Source organism: Tympanuchus pallidicinctus, unplaced genomic scaffold (assembly GCF_026119805.1).
Source record: "Tympanuchus pallidicinctus isolate F22 unplaced genomic scaffold, pur_lepc_1.0 scaffold21, whole genome shotgun sequence".
Lineage (NCBI taxonomy): Eukaryota > Metazoa > Chordata > Aves > Galliformes > Phasianidae > Tympanuchus > Tympanuchus pallidicinctus.
Genome location: NW_026294733.1, coordinates 318,464 through 340,157, shown reverse-complemented (window position 1 = coordinate 340,157; position 21,694 = coordinate 318,464). Strand labels below are relative to the sequence as shown.

Sequence of the window (21,694 nt, the reverse complement as noted above, 5' to 3'; positions counted from 1 at the left end):
TGAGAAGCCTCTTTGTGTGTACATATATGTATATATACACACATCCTGAAAACCCTAGGAGTTATACAAGGGCCTGAACAATTTCTTGAGCTGTTCTTCTCATACCACATTGCTTCTGAGAATACCAGGCTTCCTGTCTGTGCAGTCTGGAAGCACAGTTTACACACACACAGTGCTTGTACCCTTTCCCACTGCAGTCTTCAGGTCTTGTAGGCAAAAAAACAACTCAATCGGCCGCAGTTTCACCCCCAAAATTGGAGATAATTTATTAAATTTTATCACTGACTGAAAAAAGTCACTAGCATCTCTTATAATAAGTTAATGTTCTTAACAGAAAAACCCCAAGCCATAATTACTGCATGTGCTCAGACTTGATACATTTACTTTTACAGTACGGTACTCAATAGGTTCCCCTTCACAGAAGGGAATTTTCAACCACACCACAAGCCTCTGAATCTTCCCCCCTGCTCACTCAGACAAAATAAACTCCCTTCACAGTTCAACACCACCCTCTCCTCTGCAGCACAGCAAACAAAAACCTTCAGCTTTGGTGCCAGTGACAACCAAAGAGACTTGACAGCAACACACACACAGCTTTACAGCCAGAGCCCGAGGTGTTCTTTAGACGTGCTGCAGGAGCTGAGAAAGCAGCCAGGACAGCAAGAGGCTCCTCTAACTCACAAGTGCTGTGGGACACAGGCAAGGTGGATAAGACACCCAGGGCACCATGTCGATGCAGGTCTCCGGTGCCTGTTCTGAGGGAGGACCTCACACCTCTGCTCACTGGCAATCCTGCATTGTTTCTCCTTGATCTCACGGTCTTTGTGACTCAGTTCTAAGGGCACAGTAACAGAAATTCAAGTCCTTAAACAAAACAACAACAGAAAGCATTCAAGAGGACAGCATAGAAATGGGAGTGTCCAGCTAACACCTCATACAGCCCCCTAATGAACTTGATTCCCTGGGGCCTGACAGGTAAACTCTTAATGTACAGAACATCATTCACTTGCTATGTGTTTCAGCTTCTAAATTATTAGTGCTCATGTGAGGGGACAAATAATTCCAGACAGCTTCAGCAGCCACAGTACCCTCAATCCTGGCTTCAGAATGGCAGCCTCCAGGGAGGCTCTCAGACAGGATACCTTAAAGCTTCATGGCTCCTCCTCTTCAGCTAAGGACTCCCTGAAACCTTTGTGTGAGAGCTCTGCAGGATTTCCAAGCAGGAGCCACTGTCCTAAGCTAATCAGTCTGGAATATTTTGGAACGAATTCGCTGTCTGCCTTTTGAACCTATTCCCACATCCTCAAGCCCTGCCACCAGTATGCACAAAGAAGTCAGCAAGCAAGATTCAGAATTAAGAAACCTGTGCACTGCCATGCATCCCCCCTGCTACCAGAAACGTCATTTGCTTCTCCACTTTGCCAACTGCAGGGAGGGCAACACTGCACACAGCTGAAGAGTGGGTCCGTCGCACACCTCACACAGAGGGAGCCGCAGCCTTCAGCAAGGAGCGAGGCAGACCCACTCACACAGCATTGGTGACACTCTGGAAGCACACAGCTCTTTGGTCATTAACAGCAGTCAGAGCCACCGCTACCACACCTCCAATCTGCAAAAATAAGTTCTTGAGCCAGACAGCTGCCCAAACCCTGCAGAAGCTGGCCCAGCCCACAGCCAAAAAGAGAAATCAGCAAGTTGGTTTGCTACTAAGCAACGTCTTTATCATCTTCCTGCTTCTCTTCTTCGTCCTCTTCTGTTTCTGTTTTAATCTGTGCCACTCCGAGCCGATAGAGAGCATCACGAATTACCACCTCCCCAGGCTGACAGCTCTGTACAATCTCCTGGATCTGCCGATTCACAATTTCCCTGCTGGTGAGGAAGTCCATAAGGCGATTGTAGAGGTAATAATGTGTGGCATTCTCAAAGGTGATGGGCCTTTGGCGGATGTTGCTGGTTTTGCTGTCACTGATAGCAGTGATGATGGTGCTGTAAGGCTCCAGCTCTCGGCACAGGGAGATGCAGTGGTGCCGAGCCGTTGGATCGTGGTGACTGTTGTGCTCCGAACCGGTGTGAACAATTCGGCGTGCTGTCGACTTGGTGATTGGGTGCTGAACGGAGTGCTCAGCCACAGTCATGTCTACACTGTAGTGCTGGTCCAGCAGTTCGGGGCAGGAGACGTACTGGGAGAGAGACACACACCAGGTAGAACCAGAACAAAGCTCCCCATAATTAAGAACAAGATAAAACTACCATTCAGCTGAACTCCAAGCGGAACTGCGACCTGAGTCACGCTTCTGAATGGCACAAACGCAGCTGGTTCTGTACGCTCCCTTTCCCACTCTAATGCCCCTACAGATAATCCCAAGGCACTAGCGGCCCTCTTCCTATCCCGTTTCTCAAGTAATAGCAGTAGTTTGAGAGCAGTGAGACAAAATAAGCTACATGCTCCAAAGTTCACAAGTTGAACTGCTATGGGGCACTTCCCCCTGCCTATATGCACTATATAAAGCAGTTTTATTGTAGGTTTTTGTAGGTGGACATAACTAACCGCTGGAGGATCCATAGGGTCAGAGAAGCAGCCTTGATTTTTCCCCCACAGCTGGGAAGTCAAGTCAGGACAGTATATGTCTGCACACAGTGCCACTGAAGAGGCCGTATCGACAACATACACTGGAGGCCAGTGACGTGAGGAAACCAGCAGGTCCACGTGATCCCGAGCATTTTCTCCTCTTACTATGTACTTTGAGCCACACACAACCTGGAAAGAAAAGAATCAGTACCAAGCAGCACAATAAAACTGAAAACTTACAACAATAGAAAATGAAGAAGAATAAATTAAGCTTCTTTTCAGGTATTGCAAACAATACAGTAACCAGACAGCTACTTTCTCTGAAGATACTGTTTCCTCATCACACCTCATCACTTCATGGTGTGCAGAGTTTCTGACAGGTTTCCCATCACTGGTCAGTCTCAAGATCTCCTGCAGGACTGCTCACACACCAGCCCCCAAGGCAGCACGTTTCATGCCCGAGGCTCAGAGAGACCCACTGGACTGATTTTATTTAACAAGGGTAAAAGGGTAAAACTCAGGTAAAAGAAGGCTACTGCTAACTCCAGCCTTCCTTACCTGATGTGGACACACTTTGTAGATCTTTCCTCCTGTGTGGTAAGCAGAGGTTTGCCTGATGCTTGTCCCATTCTGTACAAAGTCATAGAGAGCCAGGAGGGAGTAACAGAGCTGGTCCTAGAAAAAACAGGCACCAGAGACAGTCTGTATATGACAAACTAATGGACTCTCCCAAAGACAGAGCAGGCTGCAGACAAGGTTTTCCAAATGCTCATTTACACATTGTCCAGTAACTTCCTAATTCCAGTCAGCACCATGAGGATGCCAAGCAATTACATGATGTGGAATCTGTGACAAGGTAATTACAGGCTTCTTTTTTTCCAGTCTCCAAAGTTAAATTTCTTTTACAACCTGTAAGTAATCCTATAATTTCTGCAGGCACCCTTCTAAACCACTCCTGCCCCTGGCACAGTCAAATGAGAAGTTCATTATCTAAGCTGGCAAGTGCAATTTAGGGAAAGACAGTGACAAGCAGCTCCACTCAGCAGACTGGTATATGTGGGCAAATTAGCCATTACCTTTGTATCTGAGGGCTCCCAGGGAATGCTGCACTGTGTCAGAAAGCTCCGCAGTTCTTCCTCACTGTAAGAGCTTATCAGCTCAAGCCTGAAGGTTTCTTCCTGAAGGAGCCTCACCAAGGCACTCCCATTACCTGCAAAAGTAGAAAACATTTGTTCTCAGGTAGAGAAACCATCAGCACATCAAGTTCTTATAAGCACCTCAGCCATTACCTGGCACTGGCTGCGCATCCAAGTTCTTGTCCTTCTCAGTATTGATGACCACAGCTCCTCTCATCAATGGGGGGAAAAAAGGAGCAACAATAGAAGCATCAAACTTTGTGATGGGGATGCTAGAAGGAAAAGCCACCTGCTCAATCACCTCTGTCTCCATTGTGGACCAGAAGTCTTCCACATTCACTTCACTTGATGACAAGAATTCTGGCCAAGTAAACTAGAAAGAGCAATAGAACAGACTGGTCAAACATAAATAACCACAGCTCTCTTGGTAATTGATATCAGCCTCACTCAAAGCACAAAGACTACCCAGAAGAGTGGTCATCCCAAGTACAGCAGGATGACATCAGGCTCCTTTTCTGTCCTGGAGCTCCCCACAATCACTTCTTTTTGGGTGAAAGTCAAAACCATTTATTTGGCATAAAACCAGATGTTCTGTGTAGTGCTACAAGGGCATTTTTCTCCAGTTGGAAAGACAGCAGCTCCAGGAAAAAGCAGTTAAATAAAAAATATTTTATAATATATCACAGGAGGGAGGCAAATTTCATCCAAGGTCCCTACTGTCAGGCTGCTGGACTAAAGCTGTGGTCCAGGCACTAAGGATTTTGTTTTCTCCAAACAGCTCTATGAGGAAGTGCAAACATCACCACTCCAGCCACATCCTCTTGCCAAGCATCAGCAGAAAACTGCTCACAAAAGCATCACATAATTGTTGTCCATTGCAAAGACCAGACTCAGCAGAATCTTTATGGTCTGCTTTGAACATGAACAGGATGCAAAGTCTCTGAAAAGCTTACCTCTATGTTTTTCAGTGCCAGAACATTTTCTACGTTCCTCTGGGCTATTTCCACCTTGGGGGTTATGCCACAGATTCCACAGATCATATCATTGTAATCCCGGACAGTGAGGCATTCAAAGGCCCAGTAGCCATTGCACAGCAGTTCCTGGAGCTGAACCTGCTCATCTGGGCTCAGGCTTTTTTCTGAAAGGAGAACACGCCACCATTACAGCTTTCACTTCCTAAAGTCAGTGGAGAGGTAGCAGAACACTCCTACGCAGGAGAAAAACAAACCTGTCCTGCAGAGAAATGCTAAGAACTGGTCACAGAGGTGCTGTTGGCTTTAGGAAGTGATTTAACAGAAACCTACCATACCAGAAGAGGTGGATTTTTCCTTTTTAACTTAACAGGCTTCAACAGGTCACAGAATTTAGCGTGGTATGGTAAAAAACAAAGGGGAAAACCCACCAGTTTGCTCCTGAACAGAGCTGAGAATATTGCCAACAGCCACCCTGGGATCCTCTCCGAGTTTGATGTGGTTCCGGATGGCAAACAGAAGATCCAAGCTCACCAGTAACTTGTTACCCACGTTGAAAAGGCCTGCAATTGTAACAGACAGTTATTGCCTGCATGGTTCCAGATATCCCTCACAATGAAATACATTCCTTTCTTACTGATACACAAAAAGCTTATACAGGTACAGCTCAAAAATAGATGGATATGGCTGGACAGTGCTTCCATAACTGTCCCCAGCATTTATCCCTTAGACAGAGATTGACAACAAGGAAGTATTCAATCATACAAATACAGGTTTACTTATAGAAACAGGAAAATTCAAGTAAAAAATAATAATAATATTTAATACAATGGGGCACATAAGAGGCTTTTCTGTGCAGACAATTTACTGATGCAGTCCCAAGGCTTCTGATGGTGTAAGTTTCTGTACTCATTTTTCTCCTACCTGTGTAAATATCAGTGAAGCTATGGAGAGCCAAACACTGCAGGTTCAAGCACACCTTGACCTGAGCTGTAACCACCTGTAATCTATTAGCTGTCAGCAGCCAGCACTCCTGAGGACCAGCAAGGGAACTGTAACAGACAAGCAAAAGACAGCTCAGAGTTAAGCCAACAGATTTTTCAGTCCAGGACTGCAGTAATATAAGTTGTTTGAGTTCAGATCAGTTCACTCACATGTCAGCCTCAGCCAGTTCACATAAATTCACAACAGACAGAAAATTTTGAATTTTTAAATAGATTTTGCTGGCACAGTCAGGTCACCGTTCACATTCTCTACACAGCAGTAGAGCTCCACATATTGGACACACAGGATTTGAGAGACGTAGAAAATGTACAGGCCCTGAGAGAAGTATCAGCCATACTGCCACAGAGCAGCAAATGGTGACTAACAACAGGCTGTGCCCAAATCAGTCCCATTTCAGAATGGCCCATTCCATGACCACAAGGATCCAAGGGGGAAGTTCAGACAGGAAAATGCCAGTTGCACCCTAGTGGCAGAAATGCAGCTGCCCACCCAAGGAAACAGGAATTAAAATTCAAAGTTAGCTCTCCCTTCCACTGGCAGCAGTTTAATTAGAGCCAATGCAGGCAGGAAGGAGATATCCTACAGGCTTTTATGCAGAACTAGGTAAGGGAATCTAGTCTATGCATTGGTAGTTGCAGAGTCTTTTGGGTTTTTGGGCACTGGGTCGAAGAAAAGCTTCACTCAAGCCCATGCTAGGCTATAAAAAGAATGGAAACATTAAAAGCAAAACGATCAACATGGCAAACATTCAGACTGGGAAGAGAAAGAAAAAGGGAAATAACATGCATCTATAATCCCACAGTTTTGCCTGTCAGCCTCAAAACATCAGAATGGAAAACAAATAGGGGATGAGTAATGATTCAAAACAAAATCAAACCTAGACTTAGCAGTTACACTTTGATGAAGCTCTCTGCTGTATGGTAATAGCAACCATGGCAAAGTGAATGGTAGAGGAGAAACAGGAACTGCTCAGTTATCCAGAGCAGCCCTTCCCACAGACATGTAGCATACTGTCACACCAGCAGAATTGGAGTCAAAGCAAAAATCGTTTCTTGAATAATTGTAACAGAGAATATCAGCACAGGGTTTAAAGAGTCACAAGTCTAAAACAGAATCTTACTTCTGTCCCCCTTTGAACAGCGGGCTGTTACAGAGGAGGCACTGCGCAGATGGAGACTCATAGTAGTTTGACCAGGAGGTCTGCTCTATGGTGACTGTCTCCTCACTCACGTTGGACAGGATGAGCCGCGAGCTGTTCAGCTCATGGATGAGTGTGAAGACCTCAGCCAGCTCCGATTCGTTCTCTGGGATCTGCATGACTTTGCGCAGCAGCTGGAGGGTGGACTGACGCTGGATCTCTTTCTGGGATGGGCTGAGGGGCTCACTGGTGTTCAGCACATCAGGCTGACCTGGACTGACCTCCTAGAAAGCAAACAAGACACATTTCAAACTAGGCAAGCGTGGGGATGAAATATGAAGAAGCCCACAGAAGTCACCAAAGGTAGCAGCAGCACAGTGACCTTTGTTCCCAGAAGACTTGACTTCTACTTCACTGCACTCCACTGACCGCAGATTGTAGTTTCAGGCCTAAGTCACTTCACCCAAAACACTTCTTCACAGCATGGCCTTTTGGGGAACTTGTGTTGTATCACTAGTTCATCGTAGGCTTATCACTAAACTGGAGCGTTACTGCAGGGACTGAGGATCAAAAAGGATCAGGATCAAGAGGGCAACAAAGCCTTCAATACTTCTGTCAAATATTCCTGCCTGTCTCCGTATGCCATCACCCACATTTTCCTAGGTACCGTGCTCAGGCAGCTACAGCAGTCTGCATCCACAGCAGCCAGAACAGACAAGTGTTACACAGCAACCAAGCCCTGCCATGTTTGAATACACTGATGGATTCCAATGGACCTGCTGCACTCCTTCCTCTCAGACATATGCCCCTCTACCAAGTCAAATACACAGGATCAAACTCTAGGTGACTCAGAAGAACTGAGAGAACATACACAGACCAACCTATTTTATTCACACCAACCTTTCTGCCAAATTTCGATCTGTTTTCCTGTCTAGTCTAGCAATGAGACAAACAGCCAGTCCAAAAGCACGGAGATAACACTGAGCAGTGGAACTGAAATGCTGAATACAACTGCAGCAGAAAATTAAGGGAAAAAAAACAACAAAATAAATGAGGAAGAGACAAGCCACATGCCTCTCAAAATGCAAGCTGACCTAAGTGTGCTGCTGTTCCTTACACATCTGCTTATGTGTGGGTTTCACACGGGCCACTTCAGTTTGTTGGGTTTGGGGAGTTTTATTTTGCTTTTTGTTTGTTTTTAAACAATGCATAAAGTCATGCTCTTCAAAATACATGAAATGGAAGGGTCAAATTACCACACAGACTGAAATGCTGGCTTTAAAAATAATAATTCTGTGAGAGAAAAGCTAAGCTTTGAAACTTCAAATGCAAAAAAAACCCCAAAACCAAAAGAAGGCCACGATTCATTATTTACACCCATGTACAACAACAGGAGATATCTTGAACAACATCTTTCCACAACAGAAAAAAAAAATACTACATCCAGAAATAAATTCAGTCTGGACACAAAGCTGCACTACAAAGCCCTAAAAATAGGAAGCTCTGACACAGGACGTACTCAGATGTACAAGATGTACATTTGCCACAAACTGCTCACAAAGGAGACCACGCTTGGGAGTTTTTTGATGAAGTCTGAAGTTCCACTAAACTGACACAGCTGTGACTTGAGGGCTGGCTTCCCAAGCCCGTACCAACGTGCTGTAAGCATCTGTAAGCTACAGAGACATCCAGTGGTAGAACGGGGTGCTGTCAGTCTCAGTGTGAGCCTGAAGCACCACTGCTGCAGAAGCTGAACAGAAGAAAACATCATCACAAGCATTGCAGTAGTTACTCTGTTAGAAGCAGACTTACCAAACAGGGAAAAAAAATAAAATTAACACGTTCTCATGGGAACTTGCAAACTTCCTCATCCACTCCACAACATCCCTTTGAAAGATCAAACCTTACCAGAGATTTTCCTGTTTTCTCAGCTCTGTCTTTGGCAAGATTATAGCCGCACTTGGGGCAGATTCGTGGCTTGTGCCTGTTTGTATACACGTAACTACAAGAGGGGTTCTTGCATTTCCCTCTGCCACGTGATGTTGCCAATCCCAAATCCTGGAAGGACACGAGAATTACATTTGCTGACCTTGGCTGTAGAACAGTCTGCTGGAATATCATATGCTTTTCCCCAGCACTTAGTGTGAAGGTTACGTAATGGCCTTGTCACTTTGTACAAAATATTTTTAACTGGTACCCAAATGTTCTGGGTCAAATCCCAGAGACCACGGATACTGCACACATTCAACTCAGAAACCACCAAATCTCCCCTCTAACACTTATAGGGGATGGTGACAATGCAGGTATGAAAATAATCCAGCTCTTAACATGACTGCAACATATCACAGTCAGACTAGATAGGTCAACAGATGACACACGGCACACATTTCCCCACATTAAATACAAAACACGTTTCTGTAAGTCAGTTTAACAAAAGCCATGAGAGCAGCCTCATCCCAGAGATAACAATTCCCACAGTGTAACTCAGATCATCTGAAAAATTCTCACCAAAGTCACAGTGCAGCTGTACTTGTAGGAAGGGAAGACGTCTGGTTTGACCTCCACTACTTTAACCTGTGATGCCCTGTTGGTCAAAGCACTGTGGAGCTGCATGGAAAGCAGAAAAAAACACCTGTGAGATACCTACAATGGAATACTCACATCTTGTAAGCAAATACATATTAGCATTTGTTTGGGTTTTTTTCCCCTCTCAAGAAATCTGAAAATGTTCATTAATATCCATGGTTTACAAAACACTGTTTTGCATACCAAGGCTTTACAATTCAAATAGAAGTATTTGAGCATATTTGCAAGCTTTGCTTCTTTACTCAATCATCTTCCACAGACTCCCTCAGTATAAGGTATTACATTTCAGATTATCAAAATGCTACCAGACCTCGTAACATCTTCTGGAAGCTACTGGGAAGTTCACAAAGCAACCAACCAAGGGACTGTCCAACAGCAGAAGCAGTTCAGTTCCTAGCCTCAGCCATCTACAATTCACACTGCTTCAGAGCCACCTCAGAAAAACCATCAGCCACAATTTCCATCATCATCAGGCTGCTACACTGTCATATTCTATCTTCCATCCCTCAGCTCAGATCCCTTGCCCAGGGAAAAAAATGCCAAAGAAAAAAATGTGCACTTGAAGAACAAACCACAGCTACCTTGCGCTCCTCAGCACTGGGAGGCTGCAGAACTGACTGGCCCAACTGCTTCAGTGTACTGGGCTTCAAGCCTGACGTTCTCACAGGAGGATGTTTGTCTTGAAGAAGGAAAAGAGCACAGCAGGTTAGACATGGGAACGTGGTCATGGGTGAATGACACCACAGCCACACGAGATATTTTCCTCTGAACTTGAAATGATCCAAGCAGGTGTTTCATGCACCATTTACCTGCCCTTCTGGTTAGAAAGAAAAGGAGGGTATTTTTTACCTAGGATAGCTCACTGTCTCCCTTCAGACATATCTCATTATTTGACAAAGACCCTTCAATATGGTGAGGAAAGACAATCACTCCCAAAGCATAGCAGAGACCCAGTATTTTACCAGTATTCGCAAACGCCTGTCTCTTGCTAGCCTGCTCAGTGCTGGCTTCTCTCCCCACGCTGGCTGGTGCGGGCAGAATTGCTCGCATGGGCCTTGCTGCAGCCAGCAAGGAGGGCTTCGGTCTTGGTTTACTCTTTACTTCTTGCCCTTTGTGTGCAGCAGCTGGAGCATCAATTCTAAAAGACAAGAGCTACAATCGGAAAAAAATTCCATGTCTTCCTTCTCACCCTCAATTTTCTTCTCTTTCCTGAACTGTGCTTTATTAGCACGATCATCACAGCTATTGTAGTAGAAAGGAAAATTGAGCTAAAGATACATCTGCACTGAGACGACTACAATAATGTAATTGCCACTTAAAAGAAAAAAATAGCTTTGATGGACAGAACTGTCTCAAAGGAACAATCCTGAACTGGCAGAAAGCAGACGGTACACAGAACGGGTCTCGCGCGAAGCACTGCCAGCAGTCTTCCATCTCTTGGATTTGTCCCATCGATACACAACAGACATCACACATTCCCATAACATATGGAAAACTGACTCACACCACAGGCTTTTTTGCAGAGGCATTTGTACTCAGCACCTCGGAAGATGGTGGCATTCCCAGCCCTATGCTATCTTTTTCTGCCTGCTCTGCAGAAGAATCTCCTCGCAGTTGGCTCTCTTGACCCAGCGTCACTCCAGCAGCACTCCCTCCATCTTCAGCAAGCACATTGTTTGTAAGAATGTGAGCATCAGAGATGATTACTTCCTCCCACTCGGTCTCCTCCATTTGCCCTCCATCAGGCACAGCATTCAGCAGCTGGCTGACCGCTTCAGAGCTTTCCAGGGCAGACTTGGAGGTACTCTCACCAACAGCCACCGAGTCTGAGAACATTGACTGCTGACCTCTTTTAGTTGCAGGAGTTTTCAGAGAAGTGCTTGAGTTAGGCTCAGATTTGCTTCTTGGTTGCTTTTCCTGGAAACAAAGAGATGATCACGTTTCAGAGGTTTCAGGTTTTACAGATAAGCAGGTTCCCTTCACAGTCTGATTTGCCCGTGCCCTATCCAATGCTGGATCAAAACAGTAATATTAGGAGTGCCTAAGCAATGAATTGCACACAAGAGCAGAAAGATAACATCTTCTACAATGGGAATGTCCCTGATAATATTCTATCTACCATTGGTGCAGAGCGCATTGCAGAGCGGTGCAGTCACTATAATGGATGGGAGGGAAGCCATCCAGAGAAACCTGGGCAGGCTGGAGAAGTGGGCCCACGAGAACCTAATGAGGTTCAGTAAGGCCAAGAGCAAGTAGAATCCCTTGAGAGCAGCCCTGTGGAGAAGGACTTGGGGATCCTGGTAGACAAGAAGCTGGACATGAGCCAGCAGTGTGTGCCTGCAGCCTGGAAGGCCAACTGTGTGATTGCCCTCCTCTACTCGGCTCTTGTCAGGCCCCATCTGCAGTATTGTGTCCAGACCTGGGGCCCCCAGTGTAGGAAGGACGTGGAGCTCTTGGAGCAGGTCCAGAGGAGGGCACTGAGCTGATCAGAGGGCTGCAGCACCTCTCCCATGAAGAAAGGTAGAGGGAACTGGGATTTGTTTAGCTTGGAAAAGAGAAGGCTCCGGGGAGATCTCATTGTGGCCTTTCAGTATTTGAAAGGAGTCTATAAACAGGAGGGGGAATGACTGTTTACAAGCATGGATAGCGATAGGACAAGGGGGAATGGTTTTAAACTAAGACAGGGGAGATTTAGGAGGAAGTTTTTCACTCAGAGGTTGATGTTGCACTGGAACAGGTTGCCCAAGGAGGTTGTGGATGCCCCATCCCTGGAGGCATTCAAGGGCAGGCTGGATGTGGCTCTGGGCAGCCTGGTCTGGAGGCTGCTGACTCTGCACATGGCAGGGGGTTGGAACTGGATGAGCATTGTGGCCCTTTTCAACCCAGGCCATTCTGTGATTCTCTACTTTTATTTTTAGACACTCTGAAAAAACAGTCACCCTTAAACTCTCTCAAATATCACTATTAGCATCAATACCACAAATTCATCCAAGGGCCCACGTAGCATGCGAACCTTTCCTATCTTCAGCTCTCTGATGCTGCCTGTTCTTCCACACTGCTGGAGAACTAAAGGTCCCTCGACACAGAACGTGCAGCTATGGGATAGAACTGCAGCACAGCGCAAAGGGCTGTAGTAGCACTCAGAAAAGCATGCATCTGAGGGAGTCAGGAAACACAGAATTACACGTGAAGGTTTCTCAACTTCAAGTGAAGTTTTATCTTCAACACTGAAGCTACAGAAGTTATGCATTGGGGTCAATGAAGATGGAGCACCAAACAGGTAATCCACAAATGCTATCGGAGAAATGGAGTCAAGAGTTTCTGGCATGATAAACATATGGATTCTAAGCTTTCTACAGAGATTATACTCAGGAGAATATTCTAGGTTTTGACAAACAGACGTCTCCTAACCTAATCTTTCATCTCAGGAACAGGAAGGTGTTTATATATTCAGTTTCTGTTTTACTGATGTTATTACCAGTCTAAGAAAAAATTGCTGATGCATATTTTTCTCCAAGACGCGACACCGTAAGTGGAACTGTTTACACAAACATGTTCCCAGAAGAGCAGAATGAAGTTGAAAAAGAGAAAGAAAACTTCCCTCATTTTAGTTCTAATCAGTGTAGGATTTAACAGAGCAGGCATGACATATTCAGGCAGAACCATGTATTTACTGTTAGCCACCTATCCACTTTAGCATGTTTACAGCACCAAAGATAATAAACCATCATCACTATTTGTTTCCTAGCACATGGAAAGCCCAGCCATCAGCTCAGATACTACCATTTGTTTGAAGAACTTTTTGTAACTAAACTTAATGGATGTAGACACTGTAGCAGAAATGCAAGTCAGGGCTTGAACCAGTGATTGAGCACCTGGTGGGAAGGCAGGGCCAGCCCAAGGGAGGTCAGGTGCATGCAATGTTCCTGAGTGACTGGAAGAGGTGGAGCCAGGATCCAACCCTTCCCACACCTCATTTAAGGGTTGGCAGTGGTGGTGAGGGGCTCTTACTGGAGATCCCTGTGTACTGAGGCCTTCCAAACTTCCAAAGGTAAGCAGCTTTTTTCCTTTGTTTCTGTGGCTGTTGCATTTTAGCACATTCTCACTTGTTGCATGTTAGGACTTTGTTACTATGCTGTTGTTGCTGTACTTCCAATTGTGTTACAAGACACAAAATGAAGTAAGTTCAAGATAAATTCATGCAAGTCCATGAAGTTTTTACAGAGAATATCCCTTAACTTGAGCCCAAGGGGTCTTGTTTCAGACTAATATAACAAACCTATTTGTTAAGAGTTGAATAATTATGTTTACACTGCTGTGGTTTAAGGGGCAAATATTTGAGAGCATGGCTAGTAGAGATGTCAGCAACTTGGCTGTCACACTTTTCCATTCACCAACTCAATTTTCTCTGAAATCAAAGAGAATGAAAAGCAAATTTACCTTTGGGATCCATTTCCCTCCAAGGAAGTTCCCACACTTGGGGCATTTTGGTGGCTTATGCCTGGTGACATAAGTGAATGAGCAGCGAGGATTGGTGCAGTTCCCGTGTCCCCTGCGAGTGTAGGTGGTTGTCTGAAACAAGAGTTGTCAAGAGTTTCTCTACAGAGCTGAAAAGACACCAAGCTGTGCACGTCACTCCCTTTTCCTAGAAAGTACTTTACCAGTGTTATCTAGCAAATGGCCTGCCTTCACTATTGTTCATCAGCCAACGCTCATTTGTACCAGTGTCAGCACCATCATTGCACTGAATTCAAGTGTTCTGTCTATACACAGACATTCAGTGTTACCAGAATTTGGATTAAATTGCAGAGATAAGCAATGCATATAACCTACAGGTGAAGCTGACCTTGCACTTGCAACAGTGAATTTGAAAAAGTCATCATACAATGGTACACAAATGATTCAAACAGCAGTCTGCAGTGAGGCAAGATTTAAATGATGCATTCGTGTCAGAGTGACAGTGTTTGAAGGAAACAAATGCTTGTGATGTGGAGACAGTTTTCATCAGTAAGGTAATTTGTTGTATGCAGTGCTAAAATACTCCCTGGTGCTTTACTGTCACTCACTGTAAGCTACTGTAATACCAGCAGCACCACCAGGCACTATTTACAAAGACAAATAAACCAGAGTCTTCCATTTTTGCCAAGAACATTAAATCCACACATGGAATTTCTGTCAGCACATCATTTTTCAGGATTCCATATTGCCACTCCTGAGGGAGCTGTTGTGCTGTCAGTCTGTAACTCTGTCTTTTTCCTAGAAATGCAAGTGCTGCCATTAAGGAAAATAGGCCACTTAAGCTAGGTGCTTCTCAGGAATAAATACCTGAAGCATCTCCATCTTCCCTGAGACACTTAGGCAAACATCACACTAGGAACTTCTATAAATATCTGCAGTGTTCCACCTGCTAGAAGCATGGGGATGCAAGTCAACAGGACTTCCCACCCTTACACAACACAAGAAGCTGCTGAGCTGACTGTACAGTGAAGCCTCCCAGTGGCTACAGAAATATGGGTGGCTGGAGTGACAAGACTATGAAATGATGCCACTCTCCCTTGTGCAATAACCTGAACTTTTTTAATGTGAATTTTCAAAACCTGAGGTCACTGTTCATCTACCATCACATGGCTGAAGTGACAGCCATCCAAGTGACCAGGAACTCATGCTCCTGTCACAAGAGCGGACTTTTGCTCTCAGAAACCACTGCTGACCTGATGGGTTGCAACACCACTATGTGCTCTGTCTGCTTCCAAGAACTTGAGGACAAAGGCAACAGGATTATAAAATGCTCTGGGAGGTTGAAGACCTCCCTTTGCCTGCACAAGGCACAAAGCCAGGGATAAGAAATGCATTAACTGATGTGGTGATTTCAAGTTGGACTATGATCAAACCTTTCCTGCTCTGGCAGAAGGCAACCCTACAGTAATATATCCATATCTTGAAATACAAGACTGGGTTCCTTACCAGTTTAATTGATGTTGGGTTCTCCACAACAGAATGAGCTGGCAAAGGTAACATAATGAACTGTGTAGCAGGTGTGGAAGAGCTGCTCTCTTCAGTATCCTAAAATGAAGTGTAAGGGAAATTACATGCAGAAAATGAGGCGTGAGGTGTTCTGCATTCCACCCTTTCACAAACACTACAACTGAATGCACACCTTGAGGATCTATGGGACCAGGAAGCAGGAGAGAAGAGTGACCATTTCAAATGCAACAGCCTTACCCTGTCTGCTCTGTAAGTTATCTAACTCTTTACATCTTGAAACTGTTGAAATCAGCAGACCCAAAACTTTACAACGTTTTCTGTAACAGATCCCCAACACCTCAAATTAAATGGACTCCCTTTTCTCTGCAACAGTGAGAAAACAGTGCTCAAGAGCACAGAGAATATTTCTTCACCCCAAAATCTTGGAAGCCACCTCAAGTACTGTTAAAATAATGAATAATTTTAAAAAATCAACCTTTGACCAATCATCTCAAGATATGAGTGACAGCAGCACGTAGCAGAGAACCTGCAGGCAGAGATGCAGTAAACGCTGAGTTAAAAAGCTGCTACTTGTCACACTACTGAGCAATACAAGATCTCCTGCAGCCACCAAGAATCTCAATTACAACGTGATAAACAGCAGTCAGACACTTCTGGTGAGAAGCTGGCAGGATTTGGAGCATTACTCCAGTAACTCACCCTCCCAGTCACCACAGCCACCACAGACACACCATCGGGGATCTGAGGACGGGCCACAGCGATGCTCCCACTGGAGATGTCTGCAGAGCTGCTGACCAGAGTCTCCTCAATAACCACCCGGGTTGTCTGATATGGCTGCCCTTCCATTTCCAGAGAAGCCTCATCCAAGAGGACATCTCCAGCCACTTTATCTGTCACAGGCGCAACGTAGTGAGAGAGAACCTCCGATGCCACCACTTCTTCCACAGCCTCTGACTGACTGAAGGAAGTGGTCTCTTCTGACAGTCCTTCAATGGCAATGCACTGCTCAGAAATGCCGACGTGGCTCGAGTCCACGGAAAGGACATTTTGCACAGCGTCATGGGAGGCGTTTGTGATGTTGGTGGAAGCTGTCCCTTCAGGTGCTGCCTGACCCTGTGTCACGTGCAGCTCCAGTGACTGCCTGCTCCTGTCCTCTTGAAGAGTGGTTTTGGGAATAATTATGTAATCTGAGCGAGGAAGAATCTTGCGGAAACCTGGAATGTCTGGAACTACCGCAGTTCGAGAGGACACCTTGGAGTTCTGTTGGCAGAAACAGGATGAAACAAATGCATGAGAGAAAAAGGGGGATTCAGTTCTCGGTCCTCCACGAGTATTTTAGTGCTGAAAGCTCAAATGGCTCCCTCAAGTATTCTACTAGAGTTCTCCACGTGACAGCTTGGAGTCCCTCTCAGCCCTCATTTTATCGTCCACTTCACCATCGATGGCTCTAACATAACACAAAAATAACTACCATTCCCATCAGCATGAACTGACACATCTGTCTCAAATTTCAAAACACTATCCTCTGACTGAAGAGAAGGCAAAAGAAAGGCACTGCCTCACACACTGCTTCCATACAGGCAGTCTGAAACAAAAATACAAACTGGATCTGCAGTTAACAGTTCTCTTACGGTGCTGCATAAGCATTTAAGTGCCAAAACAAATACAGCCGTTGGCACCTCTCTTCACAAGGCAAAGAATGACAGAAAAGGTGACTTACTGGGTCCAGTCCCTCTTTCTCCAGCTTTGCTTTCTCCAAGTAATAGCTTTTTTCAGCCACGCTGAGCAGCCTCCAACTCTCGCTGATCTTTTTGTTGATTTCAGATTGAGGGAGGTGAGGAAGCTCTTGCTGTACTTTCAAGTAAATATCATAATAGTAGAGGAGGTAAGCAGATCTGAAAGGCAACAGACTGAGAAATTAATGTCATTCTACAGCAACTACAAAAAAGAAAAGCGCAAGGTTTTACACTGGTTCAAGGTCAAACTACAAGCATGTGAGATACATTTCTACATGTAAATGCATTTTTAAAACTGGAAGAAAGTTAAGATTCTGAAGAGAACTTTTGCAGTAAGGAGTAAGACTGAGTCATGTGATTAAAACTTAAGAACAAGCAATGGCAGCACTCACAAAGGCATGCCAGGAGCCCAAAGGCTGCCTTTTTATGTATGTTTGGCACTAATGTGTTCCAACTGCACTGCAAAGTTTATCAACTGGTAGAAGGAAAAACTGTTCCCACACTCAAGATTAGGTTGAATGTCGGGGGAAGCTCTCTACTGTGAGAGTGGTGAGGTGCTGGAACAGCTGCCCAGAGAGGCTGTGGATGCCCCCTGTGGATGCCCTGTCCCTGGAGGTGTTCAAGGCCAGGTTGGATGGGGCCCTGGGCAGCCTGGTCTGGTATTAAATGTGGAGGTTGGTGGCCCTGCATGTGGCAGGGGGGTTGGATATTCATGATCCTTGAGGTCCCTTCCAACCCTGGCCATTCTGTGATCATAAAGAAATGAAGACAGGAAGAACTTACCTGGGTTTTTTGGCTTTTTCTCCATGATCACCAGGACTTTTGTATTTCTTTTTCTTCTTGGAAGGCACTGGTGATGTGTAAGTGTAGGTGTCCTCTATTTCCTCCATGACCACAGTGACTTCAGTGCCATCGTACGGAGCCTCCATCGCTAAAGACACACACAGCGTCAGGCATTCACCTACACAGCACTTTCCTCCCCACAAACACTGCTCTTTATCACCCTTGCGAAAAGACAGCGTCACTGGAAGGGTTGATATCAATTAAGATAATGACAGCTTCCGATTAACTTTTAGAAGAGAACACCTCTGGCAGCGTTCCGTGCAGCTCAACACAACAGGAGCACGCGTGCGCTGAGAGCCACAGCACCCCGGGAACCTCCGAAACAGCTCTGGCGGTGCGGGAGGATTCCCATCCCCGGCCGTGTGACCCAGCAGCAGCGCGGAGCCCTCCCTCTCCCGCGGCACGGCGACGCAAGGCCTCGGCTCACCGGGACGCAGCCGCGGTCACATCCCAGCCGGGGCGCGGCGGAGCGGGGCGGGAAGCGGCGGAGCTGGGGGCCGGGATGGGGGCGGGCGGAGCAGGCCGCGCATGCTGTGCCGGCCCCGGGGGAAGCGGCACCGCTCCGGACCCGTGGCTCCGCGGCCGCCCGGCGCCGCCGGAAGTGCTTACTGAACTGCTTCCGGGTCGTGGCGGGGCGGGGTCAAAAAGCGGTGGGGGGGAGGGGTTTGTCGTTGGGTTCTGGTTGCGGGCTCTCGGCTGGGATGGGTGGCGGTGGCACTGAGGAGGGAAAGGGCTGGGGTGCCTGAAGCCGGCATAAATATCATCGTAGCTCGGCCCTGCCTGCTGTCCCGGGGGGGAGCAGGCCTGGCAGCTGCGGGTCGGGGAGCCCCGGCTGGGGGTGTGACGGTCTGAGCAGTGCCGTACGGGGAAGAGCTGGGGGAAGAAGGATGTGCTGGCAGGAATTACAAACGGGCGGAGTCTGCCGGCAGCACCTGGTAAACGTGAGAGCTGCGGAGCCCCGTTTCGTAGCAGCTTTCCTGTCACAAAACGCAGTGTCGCCCTGGGGGCTGCCACCGCTCCGACTGCCGTGGGATCTTTGGGCCCCAGCGTTTCTTTACCAGCGTTTCTCCTGCGGATTTGAAGCGGAGACGTTGCTGTGCATAACTAATTGTCTCCTTGCTTTACACGAGCACTGAAAGATAAGCATCTGGCTCCCCAGGGAACAAATAGCCTTATAGGGCTATAGGCGCTCGCCCTCTTCTTCCAACCATTGGGAAAGTGAGATATTATGGGATATCTCAATCCAGCTCCTGGCTCCACAGCTATCACGCAGCTATTGTTCTAACACGTTTTTTAAATTAAGCTTTTTGTGTTTTCTTTTTTTCTGTGCATGTCTATTTCTGTGTTTTACATCATGCGTTCTAACTTTAGAGAAATGTAAACCGCATCCATCTTCTGTCTTAGATCTGGGAGAATAAGGGCTCCTCTTGTCTAGCAAGTCGTTAGTAAAGCCCACAGAGTAGTGATATGACAGCTAGTATTAAATCTGCAACTGGTTATTTATCTTCCTGATGTTCTGCAACCATTTATGTGGTCTGCTCGTGTTTATGTGTGATAATTGGTGGCAAATTGTCTGTTCTGTGTCAAATGTTGGGCAGCTTAATCCAAACCGGTACTTTTCCAAAGCTCTGTACTTTTATCCAGATCGATAAGCGGCCATTAGAGCTTTGTTGGAATTATTACCTAGCCAAATATTTGAAAGAAAGGGCTGCTTGGCTTCACGAGATTAATGAACTGAAGAAAAAAATACAAGAGGAAAAGTGTGAAGGAAAGCAGCCATGCTTCCCTTGTTTTTCACAGAGGAGCTTCTCACAGTGTGTGTGTTGTCAGTTGTGTTAGAAACTCAAACTTTTTCCTAACTTGGGTATTTTGATTCCTTCATGGAGACAAAGCTTTATCTCAGAAAAATGATATTAACAGCATGTACGTTGTTTTAACTGTGCTGCAATAGTATTGTGAGCAAGAGGAAGCTGCTCTGCAACCACATCTGTTGTGATCCTGAGGAGAGTTCCAAAGAAATGCCCACTACCACAGAGGGAAATAGTGTTCTGCCACCAGGGCACCCTGTGCACCACTGCCCTGAGAAACTAAAGGCCGGAGATTAAACTCACTATTTGTTTCACTGATAAAGTACAAGAGCTGCTCTGAAGGAGTTCAAAAGGCACTCAGGCATGCTGAACCACAGCAGGTACCAGCACTTGATTTTGAGTTGTCTTCAGAGTTTGTTTAAACCAATGAGGTATGGTAGCAGGTTATTATTACTTCCAGCCATCCGGAGCGCTCACATCTGTGAAGCCTTGCAAAGCTCAATCCCACCTCCTGCTGAACCAACATCACATCATGCAGTTGGGGCTGAGGCACCTTTTCCCAGCGAGAAACATGCAATTGAACATCATCTCCACATCAGACCTCAAGCAGCACTGCTTTCCAAGATGCTCTCATGAAACCCACCTCTGACTAAAGCTATCAGCACTTGGCACAGCAGCGAGGACAAAAACCTTCCAAGAACTCCAAGAGTTCAGTTCCACAGTGGAGAACTCCAATCACCACCAAGAGCAGCGCTATCCACAGCCATGGGGGTGTGTGCTCTGGTCACTAGGGACAGTTTTAATTCACCCTTCTAAGCCAGTTTAAACCTCCTTGAGGTGCACAAGAATGCTAGAATTGATGCCCATGGGGTTGTGCTGCCATCTGAGAGCAGACACACACACACACACACACACACACACACACACACACACACACGCACACACCGAGTTCCACCACGGCCCTGCATGCATCTGCTGCAGCTCTCAACCCACCACACTGCTCAGCCTCTGTGCTGAGGGTAACTGCAACAACGTGGCAGAGCAGCAGTTGGAGGAACAGAGGCAAAGAAGGAAGGAGCATCTGGCTGCCTGCATAAGGGTAAAGGAGCCCCCGTTCCATCAGAAATGTTGCAATTGAGACGTTACTATTTTTAAAATGGCACCAGTGGAAAAGCAAAAAGGGGTTTGTTATATTTCAGATGAATTCTGGTATGTTCGCAAGGACAAACATCAGGGATCTTAGAAATGTTAACATCTGCAAAGTTGCTATTTATATGCACCAGTTTCTGGCTCTGGAACGTGGTCGCCTTTGTCTTTTTGAACAGGTAATTCATGGCACAGAATCGTCAAACGAGAGAAGGGACCAAAAGTGACAGGCTTCATTCAAATTAGGTAGCAGGAAGTATCTTCTTGTTTTACCCAAATCAAAGTAACTGTTAAACTGGGAGAGTTACTGTACCAGCCTCCCATTGAATCTTCCAGGATCATAAAAATCTCATTTTCTCAGCAAGGCTGCTGTAGCCTCGCATCGTGCTTGGGGTTTTCTGTATTTACAAAGCAGAATCTGCTTCTCTTCTTTGAAATTGCATTGGTTTCCGTGTTGCCATTTAGCCAAATCTATTTAACAGTAGTCAAACTAGCACAAAGTAAGTGCACTTCTTTCAAAAGAGGTTACATAAAGCATTTCTGTGACGTTCACTTAGATTTTCCTAAACAACAAAATCAGAACAATGATTCACATTACTTCTCTATTCTCGTTATTTCAGTAGAATTGTTACCAAGGCTTAGAGGTGCCCTTCGCATTTTGAAGTAAAATTCAATCCCTACCCAATTTTCTACAAAATGAGGTATAGCAGTATTATATGTTAGGTGACGGAAATAATAAGAGGCGCAGTTAAAAGGGCTAATACTGTCTAG

The 21,694-nt window shown here is 45.9% G+C and overlaps 1 protein-coding gene across 1 annotated transcript; it reads right to left on the bottom strand.

Moving 5' to 3' along the window:
• Nucleotides 1-235: 235 nt before the first annotated feature.
• HMGXB3 (HMG-box containing 3) lies at nucleotides 236-18,570 on the bottom strand. Its single transcript, XM_052684956.1, has 19 exons — nucleotides 17,910-18,570; nucleotides 17,111-17,285; nucleotides 16,090-16,650; nucleotides 15,370-15,468; nucleotides 13,846-13,977; nucleotides 10,910-11,322; nucleotides 10,368-10,543; nucleotides 9,987-10,084; nucleotides 9,328-9,426; nucleotides 8,728-8,877; nucleotides 6,802-7,103; nucleotides 5,601-5,728; nucleotides 5,108-5,239; nucleotides 4,659-4,843; nucleotides 3,859-4,078; nucleotides 3,646-3,779; nucleotides 3,128-3,244; nucleotides 2,549-2,758; nucleotides 236-2,180 (listed from the first exon to the last, which is right to left on the bottom strand). Exons 1-19 carry the CDS (start codon nucleotides 18,053-18,055, stop codon nucleotides 1,707-1,709), a joined length of 3,951 nt encoding a protein of 1,316 aa, XP_052540916.1. The 5' UTR covers nucleotides 18,056-18,570; the 3' UTR covers nucleotides 236-1,706.
• Nucleotides 18,571-21,694: the final 3,124 nt, after the last annotated feature.